This window comes from Clytia hemisphaerica, unplaced genomic scaffold (assembly GCF_902728285.1).
Source record: "Clytia hemisphaerica strain Z4C2 unplaced genomic scaffold, Clytia hemisphaerica genome assembly, whole genome shotgun sequence".
Lineage (NCBI taxonomy): Eukaryota > Metazoa > Cnidaria > Hydrozoa > Leptothecata > Clytiidae > Clytia > Clytia hemisphaerica.
In genome coordinates this window covers 27112-46627 of record NW_027103576.1, presented here as the reverse complement: position 1 = coordinate 46627, position 19516 = coordinate 27112, and the positions used below count along the sequence as shown (strand labels likewise).

General features: G+C 34.4%; 2 protein-coding genes across 2 annotated transcripts; one reads left to right on the top strand and one right to left on the bottom strand.

The window, feature by feature from the left end:
• The first annotated feature begins 6926 nt into the window (after positions 1-6926).
• LOC136801206 (lipopolysaccharide-induced tumor necrosis factor-alpha factor homolog) lies at positions 6927-9824 on the top strand. The gene is made up of 2 exons (XM_067057841.1): positions 6927-7303; positions 8928-9824. Exons 1-2 carry the CDS (start codon positions 7029-7031, stop codon positions 9103-9105), a joined length of 453 nt encoding a protein of 150 aa, XP_066913942.1. The 5' UTR covers positions 6927-7028; the 3' UTR covers positions 9106-9824.
• A 137-nt stretch (positions 9825-9961) lies between these two features.
• Positions 9962-13501, bottom strand: LOC136801205 (uncharacterized). The gene is made up of 2 exons (XM_067057840.1): positions 12606-13501; positions 9962-12024 (listed from the first exon to the last, which is right to left on the bottom strand). Exons 1-2 carry the CDS (start codon positions 13473-13475, stop codon positions 10183-10185), a joined length of 2712 nt encoding a protein of 903 aa, XP_066913941.1. The 5' UTR covers positions 13476-13501; the 3' UTR covers positions 9962-10182.
• Between the last annotated feature and the right edge of the window lie 6015 nt (positions 13502-19516).

Sequence of the window (19516 nt, the reverse complement as noted above, 5' to 3'; positions counted from 1 at the left end):
ACCAAATCTTAGTGGATTTTCAAAGTTTTTCAACTGCTCAAAGGAAAATGGCTCGTTTGAAGTGTGGAGTGAGGAAGATGAAAAGCCTCTTGCAAATTTCTTATTCCAAAAAAAGTATACGGTTGATTGCGAGCGAAGCAAGCACGGGAAGTTTTGTGAAACACAATTATATACACTGCTTTAATGGGATAAACTTTCGCAGGGATTAAATTTCGGGGATTAAAATTTTTGAAGAACCTCATCCGCGAAATTAAGTACCCTCAAAAAATTTGAAATCTTTCCTCGATCCGCAAAAGTTTTAAATTTCTATCGTCTTTTTTTCGTCCCGCAAATCAATCTACTCAAACGAAAAGAAAATCTCTTCGTTAATTTTCAAATTTTTGCACGCTACAATATCAAAATGTTGAGAGAAGTTCTGTTTGCTACCCCGATTTTGCAAAATTGGGAATCACTTTAGAAAAATTAGATCTAATCTAGACGATCGTATCGTCTAGACTTAGGTCACTGTAAAAGGGAATAATTTGGAAGAGGGAATACCGCCCAGGGTGGAAAAATTTTCGGGGCGGAGTAAACAGTGGCAGTGGTGCTAACAGTCTAAACTCTCTTCGAAACTCTCCCGCCGATTTTTTCCCGTATACCGCCATAACGCCATGCCGCCATATTTTCCCGCCTTCACTATCATTGTAACGGACGATAACATCGTCTAGATCTAATCCTGATCCGCGAAATTACGCGAAAAATCAGGGAACTCCTCATCCGCGAAATTTAACCCCCACGAAAGTCTATCCCATTAAAGTGTGAGTATAAAACACATTCTAAGATGTTGTAACAACCAGAGTCATAACAAGACACATACATGCTGAAGATCTGGGAGAAGATCTGTTAGTAAATTTTCAAAGCTCCTTCTCAGAGAAAACTATAACCAAGGATATATTATACACTGGATATACAAGTAACAGATTTTTGCCTATTTCCCGTGTACTAGCTATGTCCGCAGTAATGATATTATTGTTCACTCTCCTTCCCTCATTAAATGATTTTTCGAAGCATTTTTATTGCATTTCTTATCGAAAATCACTCATCCAATTCCCAAAAGAGACTTAAAACTTTCCTGTGAGAGTCAGATTCTTCCACTTAATTGCTAATTATAAGTCGTTATGACGTTTCAAGCTGTGAGAAAGATGCAAAAGACGTGTTGTGTATAAGAAATTTAATGTTGACACCGGAAATTTTTAAACTTCAACCTAAAAAAAACACTTTTCCACCACGTGCTTCCAAAGGATTTTCATACCACAGTGGAGCCAAGACACTCTTATGTATGTTAATTTCAGCTCTTCTGGGGACAGTCTTGGAAAGATATTTCCAATTGAAAATTTCGTGTCACTATAAGCATTTTGTCTGAATTTCTTGTCTAATGATGTTTTTCTCACATTACATTTCACAAATGTATCCAGCTCGGAATGCTAGCCTTACTTTCAAACTTTTTTTCTGCAAATGTACAAAAAGAAAGAGCTAGAGAACTTTTTAAAAATAAGACTGATAAACATTTTTAAAAATCAGACATCTTCGAGCCGCCATGACAGTTGTCCTTTGCGGACAAAACTAGAACATCAATTGTTTTCTGAAACAATGAAAATACAATGACCGCTCTTGACCGAGTCGTTTATCCAGTGTATGATAAATCTTTGCTATAACTTTGAAGTCTTTACAATGGTTGTTGAGTTCATTTTCAAGGTTTTCAAGGACTTAAAAGTCCTATAAATACCCTGTATCCCCTTATTCAGGCTTCATTTGGCGTCTTATAGGCGTTTTTCGGGCGTTTCTGTAAGAAATAAGGCGTAACATGGACTTATCTATTTTTTTAGGTAATTGATATACTGGTGTGTTCTTAAGCTTAGATGTTTTAGAGCATTAGATAAATTCATACCCTACACAAGAGCTTGGAAAAGCTTTAGGAGCTGTTAGATTTTTTCACTATATCTGATAATGCAACAGGTTAGATACACTTTTTTATTTTATAAGAACAATTTTATAAGAACAGCGAGGCTCAATATCCCCAAATAATAAGAACAATTTAAGAACAAAGCTGAGACTGAAATTACTCAATTTCAAGCAATTTAGGAGTCAAAGTAGTAAAAATTGGGTAAAATGTCTAAAATACCTCAATTACAACATATAAATAAGAACGGGATAAGAAAAATTTAAGTGCCAAAATAATAAGTAAGAACAGCCGAGCCTCAGCAAGATTTTACTGGTTCTTATAAAAAAAGTGTATTTCCGACATAACGGAGAAAGGAAAAATGACCAGGAAGAGAGAATTTAAAGAGCATCAGTTTCATAATTAAAATTTACGAAAAATCGAAGAATACAATTTTCAAAAGAGAACATGTTTTTTCGTTTTTATTGTCTTATAAATTCACCTTTTAAGATATTTGATATGATTACATCGGAAGAAGTTATATCGGATCGCCCAAAGTTACCTTCATGTTTTTATTTTATTTTCTTATCTCTGATCCTGTCTTTCTCTTTTCTGACTGTCTGAGTTTCTGAGACTTAGTTTCTCAATTCTGACTAAGTTTACATACCTGTATCATATTTTGACCAACCACATCATCGCACCGTGCGGGGTTCGAACCACCATCAAAGAAAGACCTTCAAATTCGGACACCAACACCCTATCCGTTGAGCCATCGACGCACAGCAAAATCACGCAATTCATAACATATTATACCGAACTGGCAAAAGACGGGGGTAATGTTATTATAATATGGGTAAAAGTACCCCTTTTTTAAACCTGACTGAAATTCGAGCCGTTACTAGCAACCTGCGGGGCCCAAGGCGCCGAGTATGCACCCGGCACAGTGACAAGCCGTTACTAGCAACCCTGACCCTGCCTAACTGATAGTTAATCAATTCCAAACAACAAAACCCCCGGAAAGGTGACTATCAGCGATCCGTGGATAAGAAAATAAAATAAAACAAGTGATACTTTTATGGACCTACCTGGGTATGCATTAAACACATTTATAATTGATATCTACGTGACGTGACCATTAAACAATCATTCAGAACACAAATAGTGACGATCTATTCAAATTAGTCGTTTATTTCTTATACAAAAAACGTTTAGAAACCAAAATTTCATGCTCTTGAAATATTCTTTCATATTCAAGACTTCGTGAGCAAAAAACATCTATCTCATCAAAAAATTGAGTAATTCGGCTAAGAACATTGATGTATGCTTATTAATAGTGATTCTTATAGATAAAGATGCGTTTTTTGAGCCGAAAAATTATTTTTACAAAAATCTACTTGAGCCATATTTTACCTACTTTCATGCAAAAAATTAGAAAAAATAATGATCCAATATTTCACGAAGTCCAAAAGCCCGTTTTTTAGCCGTTTTTTGGCCCAAAATAAGCAATAACATTTTTATTTGAAAATCCGACTCCGTCACATTCGAAGGTTTATAGTTATGCATCTTTGTGCAAAATATCATAAAGAATGAAAAAGCCAATCTCGAGAAAAGCTAATACCTAAGTAATTGATAATGTGCTTATAAAAAATATCGAATTTGGCCAGTTTTTCTATAAGAACACGCCAAGCAACTAAAATTTCCTGTCTTAAACACACATATTCTTCAAAAGTAAGCCCTCATGAGCAAAAAAAACATCTATCTCATAAAAAAATTGAGTAATTTGACTAAGAACATTGATGTATGCTTATTAATAGTAATTCTTATAGATAAACATGCGTTTTTTGAGCCAACAAAATTTTTTTGCAAAAGTCTGCTTGAGCCATCTTTTACCTATGATGGTACCCTACTTTCATGCAAAAAATAAAACAAAATTAATGATCCAATTTTTCACAAAGTCCAAAAAACCCGTTTTTTAGCCGTTTTTTGGCCCAAATTTGCCCCAAAAATTTTTTTTCCGGAAATTGGGCTCCGTCACATTTTGGCCACCACCATTTTGCACCTTTGTACCAAAAATCAAAAGATTCCTATGATTCAATCCTGAGAAAAGTTGGTAACAGACGAACGGACGGACGAACGGACGAACAAACACAGGTTAATTTATAGGACCTCCACCGGGCCTCCACCGGGGTAGGTCCAAAAATGAAAGTAACTTTGGGTGATCCGATATAACTCTCTCCGATTATATCAGGGTTAAAATGTATAAGGGGGTAAGGGAAAGAGAGTTAAAAGTCTTCCTATTAACATTGAAGGAAATTTCCGTTACACTGAAGTTGAGCCGGTTTTCACTATTTCTGAACAGTCAACGAGACTTCTACTTTATCTCAAGACTTCTAATGTATTATATATAAGATATGAAGAAAAACTTTATTAGCTATTTAGTTCTTTGCATTGAGAGCTCAACTAAACAGGTCGTAAAGCTGTAAAATGTTATTTAGGAAAGAGGATTTAAATTCTTTTGTTTTCAAGTCAGAAAATTCAGTGGGGATGGGAAAAAAAGCATAACAATTTGCAGTGAGGATTGGTTTATTTGATTATTTTTAGCGGGACAAAAATTGGAGGATAATTTTCCAGTGGGAAGGGTTCCCAGTGGGTCTGTGAGAAAGGGGTGTGGTAAGAGATAAGAAGATATAAATGATAAGAGAAGGTTTTGAATCTTTGATCTTTGCGAAAAGAATATGCTCCGTAATGGTTGATTTTTCGCCCAAATTTACTCAAATCTTGCTATGCTAAATTTCGTCAGCACTGCACGGACCAGAGAAAGAATTTTCAGCTTCTGACATGGCATTTATACGAAAGTGAACTTGAAGTGTCTGCGTAATTATGAGAAAGTCAGGGACTGTATAAACGGAATCTTAAAAAATACACACTTTTTTAAAATGACCATCATGGAATTTTGTCAGAATGCCGAAGTTAAGAATATCCATGAGGAAATGGATTTACACTATTCTTTTTAAAAAAGCGCGTACTTTCTTATGGCATAAAAGGAAGATGCACCTCTTTATGTTAACATTGCAGAATTAACAAAAGAATTTATGAAAATTTGTGTTCGCACTTAACCAGGACAAAAATATTAATTAGGCCCATTTTCGATGTTTTTATTGACTGGTCAAATACAAATATGTTGACAGAGAATAGTATTCAATTTTCTTGAAAACAAAAAGAATATGTTCAGTTGACCGTAAATATTTCTTGATTGACAGGCAATCTTTTGCACTGACTGTCCATCACTCATTTTGACAGCTGACAAAAGAAATTGACAGTTAATACAAAACATTGACAGTAAACCAGGCCCGGCGAAAAACCGTAAGAGTTGGGAGGCTGAAGGCTCAAAATGAGATAAAATTCGCTACGAATTCGAGGAAAAAAATCTAAATTGCTCAAAAGTGGGGAGGTTGAAGTCTCCTTAGTCTCCCCGCTTGCGCCGGGCCTGTAAAATAGTGAAATAGTGACGAGAAATAGTGACAGTCAATATAAACGATTCGTTGTCAATAATTTGCAATTGGAAGTCAATTAAAACTATTAACAGTCTATAAACTTGCTGACAGGCAATGAAAAACATTGAACATTGGTCTAATAAATGTTTTTTGACCTAGTAGAGATAAAAAATCGACCAATGAAAAGCCGGGAAGACCTGTCAAAAATAAAATTTTAATCAAGTTTGAATAATTTTTTTCTTTTCTATGTGACCTATTTACTTTGGTGTTCAGAAAAGAATCCTAATAGACGAGTTCCCAACTTCTCTGTGAAACTCTCACGAAGATGAGAAGTTCTTACATAACTTTCTCAACGGAAGCAAACTTTTGAAAAACAGGAAAAATAGCATTAAGATACAAAAAAGAAAAAAGTAACAAATTTAAAAGACAGTAAAGAGGTCCCAAGCTTGCCAGCTTAAAATCTTCTTAAAATCAAATTTCCCATTTTAGCCAAAACAGGCATCCGTCAATCAACTACAACCTACTCAACTCTTTTTTTATCTCAGAAGACAAAAAAACAAAGGGTACAACAAAAACTAGATCAATCTAGACTCCGATTAGAAGTCGGAAATAGGACGTGATCAGTGGTACGTTACATAAACTCTTAAAGACTTAAGTTAAACTACGCAGAGATTTTGGAAGATGTCTAAAAAAGGCAACCGTCTATGAAAAGTATTAACCAATCTACGCACATCTTTAATCAAAAAATCAATTCAAAGCAGGTCTATCACGAAAAAGAGAACACAGTAAAAAGGATGATCACTGTCAGACCATGTTCACATGTTACTCTTTCGCTCCTGTATGATTTTCGTTCGTTATGGATCGAGTGTGTTCATATTGGTTTCAGAACGTTTCGGAGTAAGAAAATGGAGCAGTTCAGTCCCGATGAAAAAAGTTGAACGAAACCGTTTCGATCTGTTTTGCTTTGTAACGTCTCTTTTTGATCTTTCGAATTTTGACGTTCACACTTGTTTTGGAACCGTTTCGTTTTGTCTCGTTTCGGAACGGAACTTTAACGTCTGAACATGGTCTAAATCGTCTCTTCTCTTGGATTACACAATGATTTTGTATGACATGTCATCTATTTGTTAATCAACTACAGTCAACTCTGGCTAGTCCGAGTTCGAATGGAAAATTAAATTTGTTCGAAATACAGAGGGGATTCGAATTATAGAATGTCTTTATGAGGTTTCTTCTTCACGGGGACTGAGAATAGATCTTATCGAAGTTTTTGATTTTTCTAAAAAAGCGATGCATTGTGGGATTCTTCCGGGAGTATTACAATTCCCTCGAGGAATTCCTAAGAGATTTTTATTGTAATACTCCCGAAACAATCCCACAATGCATCGCTTTTTTAGAAAAATCAAAAACTCCGATAAAGTCTATTAGTTCGAATTATTGAAAGATTCGAATAATAGAAATTAGAATTAGCGAAGTTCATAGTACCTAACTTTTCATTTTATTCTTTTAGAAAAAAGTGAAAGCAAATTTAAAAAGCTCTACCAGGAAAAGACCAAAACAGAGAAGCAGACAGTTAAATTCAATCTTCAGTTGGTGCAAATCGGAGGGATAACGTAATGGGCCGTAAACTCAATAAATATGGCAAAAATGAAAAATGCAGCAGCATAGAGAAAGAATCACTCTTACCGGAGCCCGAAAAACAACCAGTCAGTACTAATAACTTAGACGTCCCGCCGGCTGCTAAGAGGAAAATGCCGGAGCGAAAGAAATCGGCTTGGGCTCCGGTAGCGACGGCGACGGCTTTTGAAGATGTGCCGGTGTTTACCATATGTCCTTATTGCTCGTCAAAAGTGGTGACAAAAACACAATTCAAAAGAGGGAAGAAACATATGTAAGAAATAAATGGTTTAACTTATAGTCGAATCTCTCTAATTCGATTTTCAAGGGGAATTAGATATTAATAGATAGGAGTTTTATATTTTTTTAGGATGGATACATGTTTTTTTTATAAGCATATGAAAATCCGAAAACAGGCTCAGAGATGCTTAGGTCGAAAGCTTAATAAGGCTGAAAAAAAGCTTAAGGAAACGCTTATATCCTAATACTTAATACTGCTATACTACTGCTTATATCCATACTACAAAGTAGCTTATACTTTTTTCATAGGCTCGAGGAGGTAATGCTTAGCATATGCTTCATTTTTCCCCATATCTGAGCCTAGATATGCTTAAAAGTGCAATGCTTATAAAAAACATGTACAAGATGAATATAAGTGAAACCCTATGGGCACGCAACGTCTTATGGACATTCAATGGACCGTTTTATGACCTTTGGACGTCCTAGAAACGTACATTAGACGTCCAAAAGACGTTTGTGCCAATCGGGAATGGCCTCGTTTTCATGCAGAATCTCGACGCTTTTTACGCGATTACTTTTAATTGCAACTTTTCAAAGGAAAGTGCATTATTAAGTATTAAGTGAAAATTATTTTGAATTAGTTCCTCCATGACATTTTGAAAATGAACGATATCTGGTTATTCATGGCTTTCTAAAGAAATAGGATTAAAATTTATTGACAAAAAAAATTCCTTTTGACGGATTGTTTTGGCGGGGAATTTTGTTTTGAAACATCTTTTTACAAATAAGGCATGATCTATGGCATTGGGCTTTTCGAGAATTTTTTTTACCCAAACAGTTGAGGATATTGATTTTTCGAAGTATCGAACCCCCTGGATATCCTACTTTATTAGTAAAGACCCCCTGGATATCCTCTCTTATAAAGATGCTTATCCCTGGATATCGTATTTTTTACTTGAAAAGACACCCCCTGGATATCCGCTCCCTTGTAGATATTTAACCCCCTGGATATCCACTTCTGAACTAAAATCGTTAACACACTGGATATCCAATATCCTCAACAGGGGGCACGGACTATTCTTGGAAAAGCCTATTAAATGTTAGGGTTCTATATTTGATTTTATTTCTGAAGAAAACAGAAAGCTCTCCATATTTCGCATAGGGTGTTGAATTAAAGGGATAATGAGATGGTTTAAGAAATTTAGCCTGCAGAAATCACCTGTGTTCTTGAGTTGAGTATTTTGGTCGTACTTTTTATCAAATTTGAGATCCATATCACATTTCGAGATTTTTAAAAATGGGTTTTGACAAAATTCTAGATCGTTTGAGATATTTGGCCAGCAGAAACCTTCTGAGATATTAAGTGAAACCTCCAAGTATTTTCATGTAACTTTTTCCAAACTCGATATCTATCCCAATTTGAAATCTTTAAAAATGAGTTCTTAAAATTCCTCTTTTTTACTAAAAGTTAAAAAGTTACAATTCGAAGACCTCAACTTTGGAAGATATTTAAGCCAATGAATCAATATACCAATAAATACCAATCTAATTTATCCCTTTTAACTTCTGATAAAAAAGAAAATTGGAATAATAAATCATATGTAAAACTCACAGTTCTGCCATCATGCATCAATCAGGTTCTTCTTGCTCCATTGTAGGTTTTGTTGTTGCTGTTGTCTACCATACTTCCTAGACGTCTTCAAAGATGTCATCCATAGCTGTCCAAAATGTAACACACAAATCGCTATATACAACCGCTTCCAATTCTTCAATCCCAACAGAGATTCCAACAGCGCGGCTGAAGAAACGTGTGAAGGATCTTCTGATGAACGCTAATTGGTCGAAATAATGGAAATACAGTTTTCCGATTGGTTCGTTTATTGGTTTTTCTGTAAACCCATTGGCTGATGAGTTCATCCACGTTTTAAGAGGATGCAAATTACAGAACTTCTTTCCAATATGAGATGAGAATTGGATATTTGACATTTGAACTATTTTGATATTGTCATTTGCTAAAACAGAAACAATGTACAAAAACTTGAAGCATTGAATAGAGTGACTTTGTGAATGGTATATACAATGTTATGTATACAGAGTGTTCCGAAAAAAAGCATGTACAGTATTTTAATCATAAGATAGCTCGTTTCTTGATTGATAGAATACAAGGCTCTTACAGCTAATTGAAAAAAAACTTTTTTAGAATAGAAGCTTTTGACCTTTGAATGTTAGAATTACGCTAGAGTTAAACTTGATAGTCGTTCTTGCTATTTAAAAGTAGCTCAGAAGAATCTTTTACCTTATAACTCCACAAATTTGATATACCGTATTACTTCGAATTAACGCCCCCTCGAATAAACGTTCTCCCTGAAGGAAAATTTTTTAATAACCGCCCCTCGAATAAACGCTCTCCTAAAATCCAAAAAAAAATTAATAAATGAAGAAATACGATATGAAATTTTCTCTTCCATAAAATCTTGATTACAGGAATTTATTTAGAATAAGAGATGTTAAGATGTCAAAAAGTAGCTAAAGAACTTCCTTTGGTTTTCTCCAGGGCTCACAATAACCGAGCAAAAAGGACATTTCTTTTTCTGACAAAACTTATTCTGAAAATAAGAGAAATTTCATTCTACCAGACTAAAAATGAAAATAATTGGAAAAGAGCGCCTAAATTTTTAGTCCGAACTTCGAATCATTATGATTTTACATAGTGTCATTATTGATTTTTTTTTGTGATCGATAAATAGTTATATAATATATTAAATGCCATAATTTGTATATATTTATTGAAAACATTGAAAGAATGAAATTACCTTTTAAGGGAAATAATTTTGTCGAGAAATTTCGAGAATTTTTTTAACAAGAAGTTAGTTCCCTAGGTGAAACAAAATACTAGATAATAGTCATGCCAGATCACGCAGTTGTATAGATTGACTCTTGTCGTTCTAAATAGCGTTTTTCTAACGATTTCTTCGACTTCTCTTTAAGTAGATTTTCCAAATGTGGAGAAAAAACTTTCAGCATGTGACAAAAAGATTTATATTTCTCAACAAATCTATCCATGAGAATAGATATATCTGCCCATGCTAGTGGACCGTTTTTCTCTTGGTTATAGTCTAACGCCAGTTCATGCAATACGTATTCAAAAAGAATGTATTCAGCCCAAGTCCATTTCTCTTTATCACCATATGTTTTACGAAATTGTTTAAATTGATTTTGAATTCTCTTAATAGACTTTTGTGTTTCGTGTTTGTTCCTTTTCCGTATTATTCGAGTTTGGTCTACTACGCCCTCCTGTTGTTTTGATGTCAGCCTCACGCCATGAGGATTGGCACAGGCTTTGCAATCACATAAATTTGAACATGGTTCACCGGCTCTAAAACATAAACATCTGCTTGGATATTTTGAACCATCAATAGTCACACATTTTGATGTTAACTTTTTCTCCGCCATTCCACGACCACATCTACAATTAAATTGTTTCTCAGAATTCACTTTTTCCTCCTCTTCCTTATCATTTGACTGTGGAGCGATGACCAGAGATGAAGGATCAAGCATCACTATCTCATGTCCTTCCTCAATCAACACCAAAACAAATGGTGAAAAGGAATCCCATTTCTTAGGGTAAACAGGTATAAGAGGAAATCGTTTAATACTGGTAACAAAAAAGAAAACAACACAAAACAGATTTGATAAACTCTCAACAAATGCTATTCCACTGAATGGTTCATCAGCTTTGGTTGAATGTAAAAGTAAGCCAACTTTCTCAACAATTTGTTCTATTGGATTATCAAAGTCAATGCCAAACTTAGTTTCCAGTTCTGATAGATGTGTTGTATAGTCTGCATTGTTCAATGTGGTTACATGTTTCAAAAAACATGTCAAAAATTCTGTATTTTCATTTGTGGAATTTTGATTTGACCAGTTTACCAGTGATCTCAGTTTCTCTACATCGTCCAAGTATTGGCTACTGGTAGTGTCAGTATTAGTTGAATAATACGGTATTGATACAAGTTGTATTGATGACACAAAATGAGGTAATAGATGTGGTGACTGAACAATATCAGGGGCACAGTAGCTCACATATTTAAAGCATTTCAAAAACATCATATAATTAATAATTTCTTTGTCTACCTCGGCTTTATCCTCGCAAATTCCATCATGAAAATTTGCTAAAATTGAGTCAATAAGGGAAATTATATTTGAGTCTTCAGAAGGACTGTTGGTAGAGTTAGTTTCTGGCTCACACAATTTGACATCATTTTGGATGTTCATTTGATGGAATCCGACAGAAACCATAGCATTGATCATTGGCACACCTAAATGTAAATTACCTGTCCATTTTTGTAATTTGGAATGTATCTGGTGAAAATATTTGGCATCATGTAAATCATAAACAACTTCATGAAAGCAATCCTTATCAAAGTGAGACTTTATTATATCAATAATTGTTACTGTATCTTCTTTGAAATTTTGTTGAGCTAAGGTATTTTCGAATTCTTTCCAATTTTCTTTGAAAGCTATGCATCTGTTTTCTTTTTGTGAATGTCCAAGTAAATCTAAATTAGAATTTTCCTCCTCCAAGCGACCTTCCAAGCACTCAATAAGCAGAGGTAGATTTCCTCTGACAATAAAATCTTCACTGAAATGTGATATCAAATCTTGTTTCCATTCACAACATTTGCTAGTAAAACAGCCTTTGATCTTAGCATCCGGATGCATCTCATTATATGATGAAATGAACGATACAACTTCCTAGAAAAATAAAAATTGTTTAAAAATTAATTCAGTCAATTCAGATCATTTTTTGATCATTGATCGATTTTAGCACTGACCTTATGGACATTCCTATTAGAGTATCAGTTGAAAAATAATCCGTGATGAAATTAAAAAATATCATTCTCGTTAGAAAAAAGAACAACATTAAGCCTGGTAGACTGGGGGAAATTTCAAAAATCCATACTAAATTTTTAAGCTTTATCGCCATCTATTAATAAAAACAATGGACTCACACATAATGTTGTCACGGAAATCTGCTTGCATCCCGCTTGCATAAAGTATATACCGTAAGTTGGTCTAATGTCACCATTCCCTCTTCTAATTTCGACACCCTTCTATGCAGATAGGAATAATAGGAAGGTCAGAATTGCTGATTGAAACTAATTTTCTTTGCTTAGCAATCAGAGAAGGAAAATGTTTTTTCTATATTTGTGATTCTGACCTTCATATTATTCCTATCTCTAAAGAAGGGTGTCGGAATTAGAAGAGGGATTAGACCATTAGACCAACTTACGGTATATACCTAACATTGAAAAGAAGTTAACTGTTATCCTTACTGTAAAACAATCTTTATCTTTAACCAACTTCCAAAACATCACCAATCCTTTATCATTTGAAACAAAAACAATTTTATCAAGAGTATTGGTAATTGAAGATTTTCTGATATCGAAGGAATCATCAATGTAAACAAAGCCGTCTGGAACATCAATATTTTCACAAGTTTTTTTAATGCCACATTCAAGTTCATTGTAATAAGAGAGAAAACATTGTGTTAATAGAGGTGGGCTTGGTAAGCAAAGCCTCTGTGAAGATAGAAAAGCTATCATATGCTCCATTTCAATAGTTTCTCGTGAAAATTTCAAACCAAAGTTTACAGATTTCTTATTAAGATTTTCACCATAATTTTTCAATATCAATTCATGTAGCTTCTTGATATGAGAACCATTGCAAATATTCTCAAAAATAAAAGTGGATAACTGTAATGTGACTCCAGCACGGTGAAACAATTTAAAAGGTATTTCTATGCCACTATTATTAGTTTTCTCCAATATCCTTGGATCATATCCAGCAAACTGATGCTTCTTTGTATAAGAGCAACAGAGTTTCGTTGACACTAATAATTTAATTTCACTCACGCAATACAGTTGTCTCATAAAATAATTTGCTCCTTTGTCTACAGGCAATGTTTTCAAACCACCACCACATTCCGGACAAGATGGTAGAAGGAGTTGTATGTCTTTTAATTTTGTTTCAAGATCCCAAAATAAGACATTGGGCATCATAATGAACTGAGGATATAGGTTCAAATTCTCCAAATTTTGACTGTCAAATTCTGCGCTGCTACTAAGTTTATTTTCTTGTATTAATATTTCAATATATGATTTGTAGTTGGTCACAGGCTCCAAACGTTGGCGTTTATAGTTCATCTTTATGTTGTTTAATCTTTATATCTAAAATACATAAATATAATGGTAGCTTTATCAAACGAAACATCTTACAATAAAGAAAATAAAAACCCTTATTAAAAACATCATTTGTGACTTCCCAAGCAATTTAAAGTACCTGAAAATCAGGCCGATCTTGCTACGGTATTTCAAGGGGTCTAGTAGCGTAAAATATTGTTTTAGAGCATCAATCAGAGGATCTAGAAAATCTGTGAACGGTCCTGGTCACTTGTACACACTCATGGCTGCTTGTTGACTGGTCCTTGCCACTAGTTAGTACTTGTTAGTTAGCGATTACATCAAAAAAATGTTATAAAAGGATGTTGACCACCACCACTCACTGAGGCTAGTCTGGGATCAGATGCTCTAAAGTGGCGGCTAAACTAACCGGACTCTTAGTGGCCCTTAGGGGCCAAATATTTTTTAAACTCACTCCAAATAAGATGAAAATATTTTCTAGTATAATTTAACTTTTTCGTTGCTTGTAAGAAAAAGTAACAAATTTTATCTACAATTTTATTTTTTTCAGGCCCTTCGCAGCACCATTTTTTGTCAATCAGACATAATGTCCGACTGAAATGAAATCTTGTCGGTCAAACTCAAAATCCTGGTGGTCATTCAGTCTATATTTTTTCTAAAATTAAACAGTCTTGAAAGTTATGAAGATAGCAAGTCAATAAAAGTGAACTTAGAAACACTCTTGAAATTTATGAAGTAAGCAGGTCAATAAAAGTGAGCTTAGAAACACACGTTAAAGTTACGAAGAAAGCAGGTCAATAAAAGTGAACTTAGAAACATTCTTGAAATTTATGAAGTAAGCAGGTCGATAAAAGTGAGCTTAGAAACACACGTTAAAGTTACGAAGAAAGCAAGTCAATAAAAGTGAACTTAGAAACACTCTTGAAAATTATGAAGTAAGCAGGTCAATAAAAGTGAGCTTAGAAACACACGTTAAAGTTACGAAGAAAGCAAGTCAATAAAAGGGAACTTAGAAACACTCTTGAAATTTATGAAGTAAGCAGGTCAATAAAAGTGAGCTTAGAAACACACGTTAAAGTTACGAAGAAAGCAAGTCAATAAAAGTGAACTTTCAAAACACTCTTGAAAGCTACAAAGGAAGTGTTCAGTAAAAAAAAGGGTGTAAAATAATTATTTTGAACTTATCATCACATGACTGACACAAAAAGATTCTTAGTCAGTCAAATGAATTTTCAAGTTGGACACTGACCGACGCTTATTTGAGGGCTTCACCCTCTGAACGCTCTCTAGTATCAAAGGAAAGGTTCATCTCCATATAAACTATCGTCATTTCTCGTCTTCAAACTTTGCATATTTAACTATGTTTGGCGTTATTCCATTCCATCAACATCAATAACCTTGAATGAAAATAAAAACAAAGGCCAGAAAGCAGAATGATTTTGGATAAGCATAGAAAATATTAAATCTTTTTTTGAATAAAAAAATTCAACTGTTTTTTCAGTTTATTTATCCTTTCCCACACAAGGTTGATAATATCAGAGTATCATTTTTACAAATGGAAGTCTTTTTCGAGTGAACTTTTTTTACAAAGACAGGAAAAAGAAACATCGCACTTCAAAAATTTTAACTCAAATATTGAAAACTTTTCATTAGAGTGTTAAATGCCAAAATAATTGAATTATGGTATGTCGTAAACTGCAAGGCGTCAATAACACGACGTCCGCTGAGTTGCTTTTTGAATATGAAACATATTGCTTTTGGAAGATTGTTTAAGGTTTAATAAGATCAGTTTCTTATTTGAGTAAGAAAGAGTAAGTTTCCACGGTTCGTACTTTGAACATGGGAAATATGAAACAATCTACCAAAATTAGCACCCTTTCATCAACAACATACCATATCTGTCGTTTTAAAAGTTTATAGTTTTTTCGTTAAAGAATGATACTTGCTTTAGAATTTGTGTTGGTACTTTCAGATAAAGTGTATGCAGTTGCCTTTCTCATACAGATTTGTAAAAGGGGTGGCTTTCTAACTTAAAATGGAGAAAAAGAGACTGTTCAAAATGAATCAAAACTGTTAAAGATATGAAAACCTACTTTTATAGATAGGAATGTTGTTCTTCTCTGGAAGATCACGATATTGCTAATTTTGAGTTACTAGAATCCATCTAGTATCAAAGTAAAGGTTCATCTCCATATAAACTATCGTCATTTCTCGTCTGCAAACTTTGCATATTTAACTATGTTTGACGTTGTTCCATTCCATCAACATCAACAACCTTAAATGAAAATAAAAACAAAGGCCAGAAAGCAGAATGATTCTCGATAAGCATAGAAAATATTTAATCTTTTTTTGAATAAAAAAATTCCACTGTTTTTCAGTTCATCTATCCTTTCACACACAAGGTTGATAATATCAGAGTATCATTTTTACAAATGGAAGTCTTTTTCAAGTGAACTTTTTTACAAAGATAGGAAAAAGAAGCATCGCACTTCAAAAACTTTAACTCAAATATTGCAAACTTTTCATTAGAATGTTAATTGCCAATATAATTGAATTATGGTATGTCGTAAACTCTAGGGCCTCAATAACACGACGTTCGCTGAGTTGCTTTTTGAATATGAAACATATTGCTCTTGCGAGATTGTTTAAGGTTTATAACAGATCATTTTCTTATTTGAGTAAGAAAGAGTAAGTTTCCACGGTTCGTACTTTGAACATGGGAAATATGAAACAATCTACCAAAATTAGCACCTTTTCATCAACAACATACCATATCTGTCCTATTAAAAGTTTATAGTTTTTTCGTTAAAGAATGATGCTTGCTTTAGAATTTTTTTTGGTACTTTCAGATGAAGTGTATAAATAATTTTATAAATATAAATATTTTTTTCTAGACTTTGCACACATATGCTATATAATATTTTCAGCCGAAGAGCCAAATGTAAATTTTGGAGATTGAAATATACCATTATTATTATTATTATCTCATTTCTTTCCTTATATAAATTCAAAAGTACAATAGAGATTTCCTGTTTATAAATCATAAAGAGTACATCTCGTACTAAATAGTAGCAACATAAATTACCCTGAGGTGTATTTGATCGAGAGAAAAAATCGGAGCTTAGGTTTTTACACATCAGTTTAAAAAAGTAAATTGATAATTTGATTTCAAGAAGCTATGGTTACTTCCCTGATGCTAAAAAGCACACTGTGATTTGAAAAGCGAATTGGGAAAAATTCCGCTTTAGATCGTTAGATAGGTTTCGTTCCTAGATATAAATAAACTGATATATATATATAAATAAACTAAAAGATATAATAAACAGTATATATTAGATAATATTTTCTTATTCAGGACTATAATTTCAGGATTTTTGGACTAGATTTATGTTCAAAAAGACGCTGTAAAACACTGAAAAGATTCACAGAATATTCATTGGTGACTCGATAAGGATTCTGAACAAGCTTGATTGCGTCTCATGATTTATGATGTTTGTCTCATACGAATAGAATTAGTTTTAATAAATTCCTAATCAATTAATATAATTTTTTTTTTTTTTTTAATATTTTTCTAGCCTATGAATCCTTCCTCAGGCAGGCTCTCAAACAAAAAGAAATTTTGCGTGATATGGAGTACTGTTAGATAAACTTCCCCCATTCACTTTATTTCTTCTTGTTATAACTTAAATTTCACATTTGTCTCGCGCTTGTGGAGAGAATCGGAAATTGAAATTATATCAAGAAGAAATGGAAAAAATCGCATCTCAAAGAGAGTTCTAAGTGAATCCTGTACGTGGATTCTCCCAAAAACTCTGTATTCATGTTGCAATATCAATCTATTGGGCTCACGCTTGTGGAGCTGTTCAGAGATTGAAGTTACATCATGAAGCTGTGATATTTCTGAGAAATTAAGAAGATTTATTTAGGAGTATTGAATGTGGATAAGATTCTAATAGTAGTATAAAATTAGACTAAGTGAGAAAAATTTCGCACTATATGCGCTGTCCCTAACAAGGCTATTTTTTGAGCTTCAAATTTATCAAATTTATGTACCTCAAGATTTAGTTTTTCAATATCCTTATCAAAGCATTTAAACATACAACCCATAGCACCAATAATGACTGGAGTGATATTAACTTTTGACAATCGCCAGAGAGTTTTTATTTCGGTGGAGAGGTCTGAGTATTTTCTTAGCTTCTCTAGGCGTTTTTGGGCAACACGGTAATCGATCGGGATGGCAACGTCAATTATGTTGGCGGTTTTATTGATTTTGTCTATAACAACGATGTCCGGTTTGTTGTATTGGATACGGTGGTCAGTTTGGATCGGAAAATTCCAAAGTATCCTAACATGATCGTTCTGTTCGACAATTTTTGGTTGATGTTGGTACCAGGGAATCACTTTATCGAGGATACCGTACTCGTTCAGGAGAAGCATGTGGAGGTACTTGCATACATTGTCGTGGCGTTCAAGATATTTGGTGGGTGCTAAGGATTCGCAGCTGCTTATGATATGGTGGATCGTTTCTTTTTCTTTTCGACAAACTCTACAAATGTCTGATTCTTCCGTGTGGAAGATGTGTTTTTTGATGTAATTTGTCGTTATCGCTTGTTCTTGTATTGCACATATGGCTGATTCGGTCGCACATTTAAGTGAAGCTGCAGTTAGCCAATGCATCGAGGCTTGTTTGTCTATGTGTGGTTCGTCAAGAAGCTTAGCGTACTGCCCGTGGAGATTTTTCGATTTTAGAAATTCAACTTTCATATCAGTTCGTTTATTTTTAATTTTGTTTTTCCGTTGTTGCTTGTTGAGGGTAGACATTTGTTCAATTTCAAACTCGAGCTCCTGGCAATAGATTTGCGCCCTTTGGTGTATCGATTTTGCGTTTCTAGAGGTCTGCCAATCAGAAACCAAGTTGAGGAGGGCTTCATTGGTTGATAGCAAATAGGTACTGAAGTTGATGATCGAGTTTTTGAAGTGTTCGGTTAAGTTTATCAGACCTCTACCACCCTCCTTTCTTGGGATGTATAATCTCGTTATGTCGCTTTGGCTGTGCATTGCGTGGAACGATTGCAGCATCTTGCGTGTCTCTCGGTCGATGATTTCAAGTTCGGTTATGGACCAATCTAGTATTGGAAATCCGTATGACAGTGCCGGTACTGCCCACATGTTGATGGCGTTGATTAGATGTTTACTGGAAAGTTCACTTTTTAATATCATTTTAAGTCGGGAGAAATATTCCTTTTTCAATGACGATTTCGTTTCTTTATCAGTCGTAAAATGTTCTTTGAACCCCAGATATCGATATTGTTGGTTTGGTTGAAGAGATGTTAGGAGCTCGCCGTTATTGAGAGTGATGTCTTCTGATGGTTTGATCTTTCCTCTGATGATGGTGGTCTTGTTGCATTTATCGATCCCAAACTGCATGCATATGTCATCACTAAAGGTTTTGACGATAGCAATCATTTGACGCAGTTGTTGGTCGTTTGATGCATACAGCTTGAGGTCGTCCATGAATAGCAGGTGGGATATGGTGTTGTTGGCGAATCGGTATCCAAGGTTCGATCGTTTTAACAACCATGATAATGGTAGCAGGGACATGATGAACAACATTCCGGACGGGCTGTCTCCCTGGAATATGCCTGTGTTGATTGAAAATTCGTTTGTCGTAATCGTGCTTTCGTGAAATGGAAGTGTGATTGAAGTTTTCCATTCTTTCTTGGTTGTTTCGATAAAACTGATGGTTGTCGAGTCGAATTTATGCATCTTCAGGACATTGATGATCCAATCGTGCGGGACGGAGTCGTACGCTTTTCGATAATCGATCCACGCCGTAGATATATTACGCTTCTTGACTTTGGCGCTCTCCATAATCATCTTGTTGATTATCAGTTGGTCGATTGTGCCGAAGGTATTGCTGGCGTTGCCTTTCTGCTCTTCAGGTATCAAGTTGTTAGCCGTGATGTGGTGATTCATACGGGTTGTTATGATACTTGAGATGATTTTAAACATGATGGGTAGACAGGTAATTGGTCGATAGTTAG

Coding starts and splice junctions, on each gene's coding strand:
- LOC136801206 (XM_067057841.1), top strand. CDS start 7,029: ATGGGCCGTAAACTCAATAAATATGGCAAAAATGAAAAATGCAGCAGC. Junction 7,304..8,927: donor AAAAGAGGGAAGAAACATAT/GTAAGAAATAAA, acceptor GCTCCATTGTAG/GTTTTGTTGTTGCTGTTGTC.
- LOC136801205 (XM_067057840.1), bottom strand. CDS start 13,475: ATGAACTATAAACGCCAACGTTTGGAGCCTGTGACCAACTACAAATCA. Junction 12,025..12,605: donor AAGATAAAGATTGTTTTACA/GTAAGGATAACA, acceptor TTATTTTTCTAG/GAAGTTGTATCGTTCATTTC.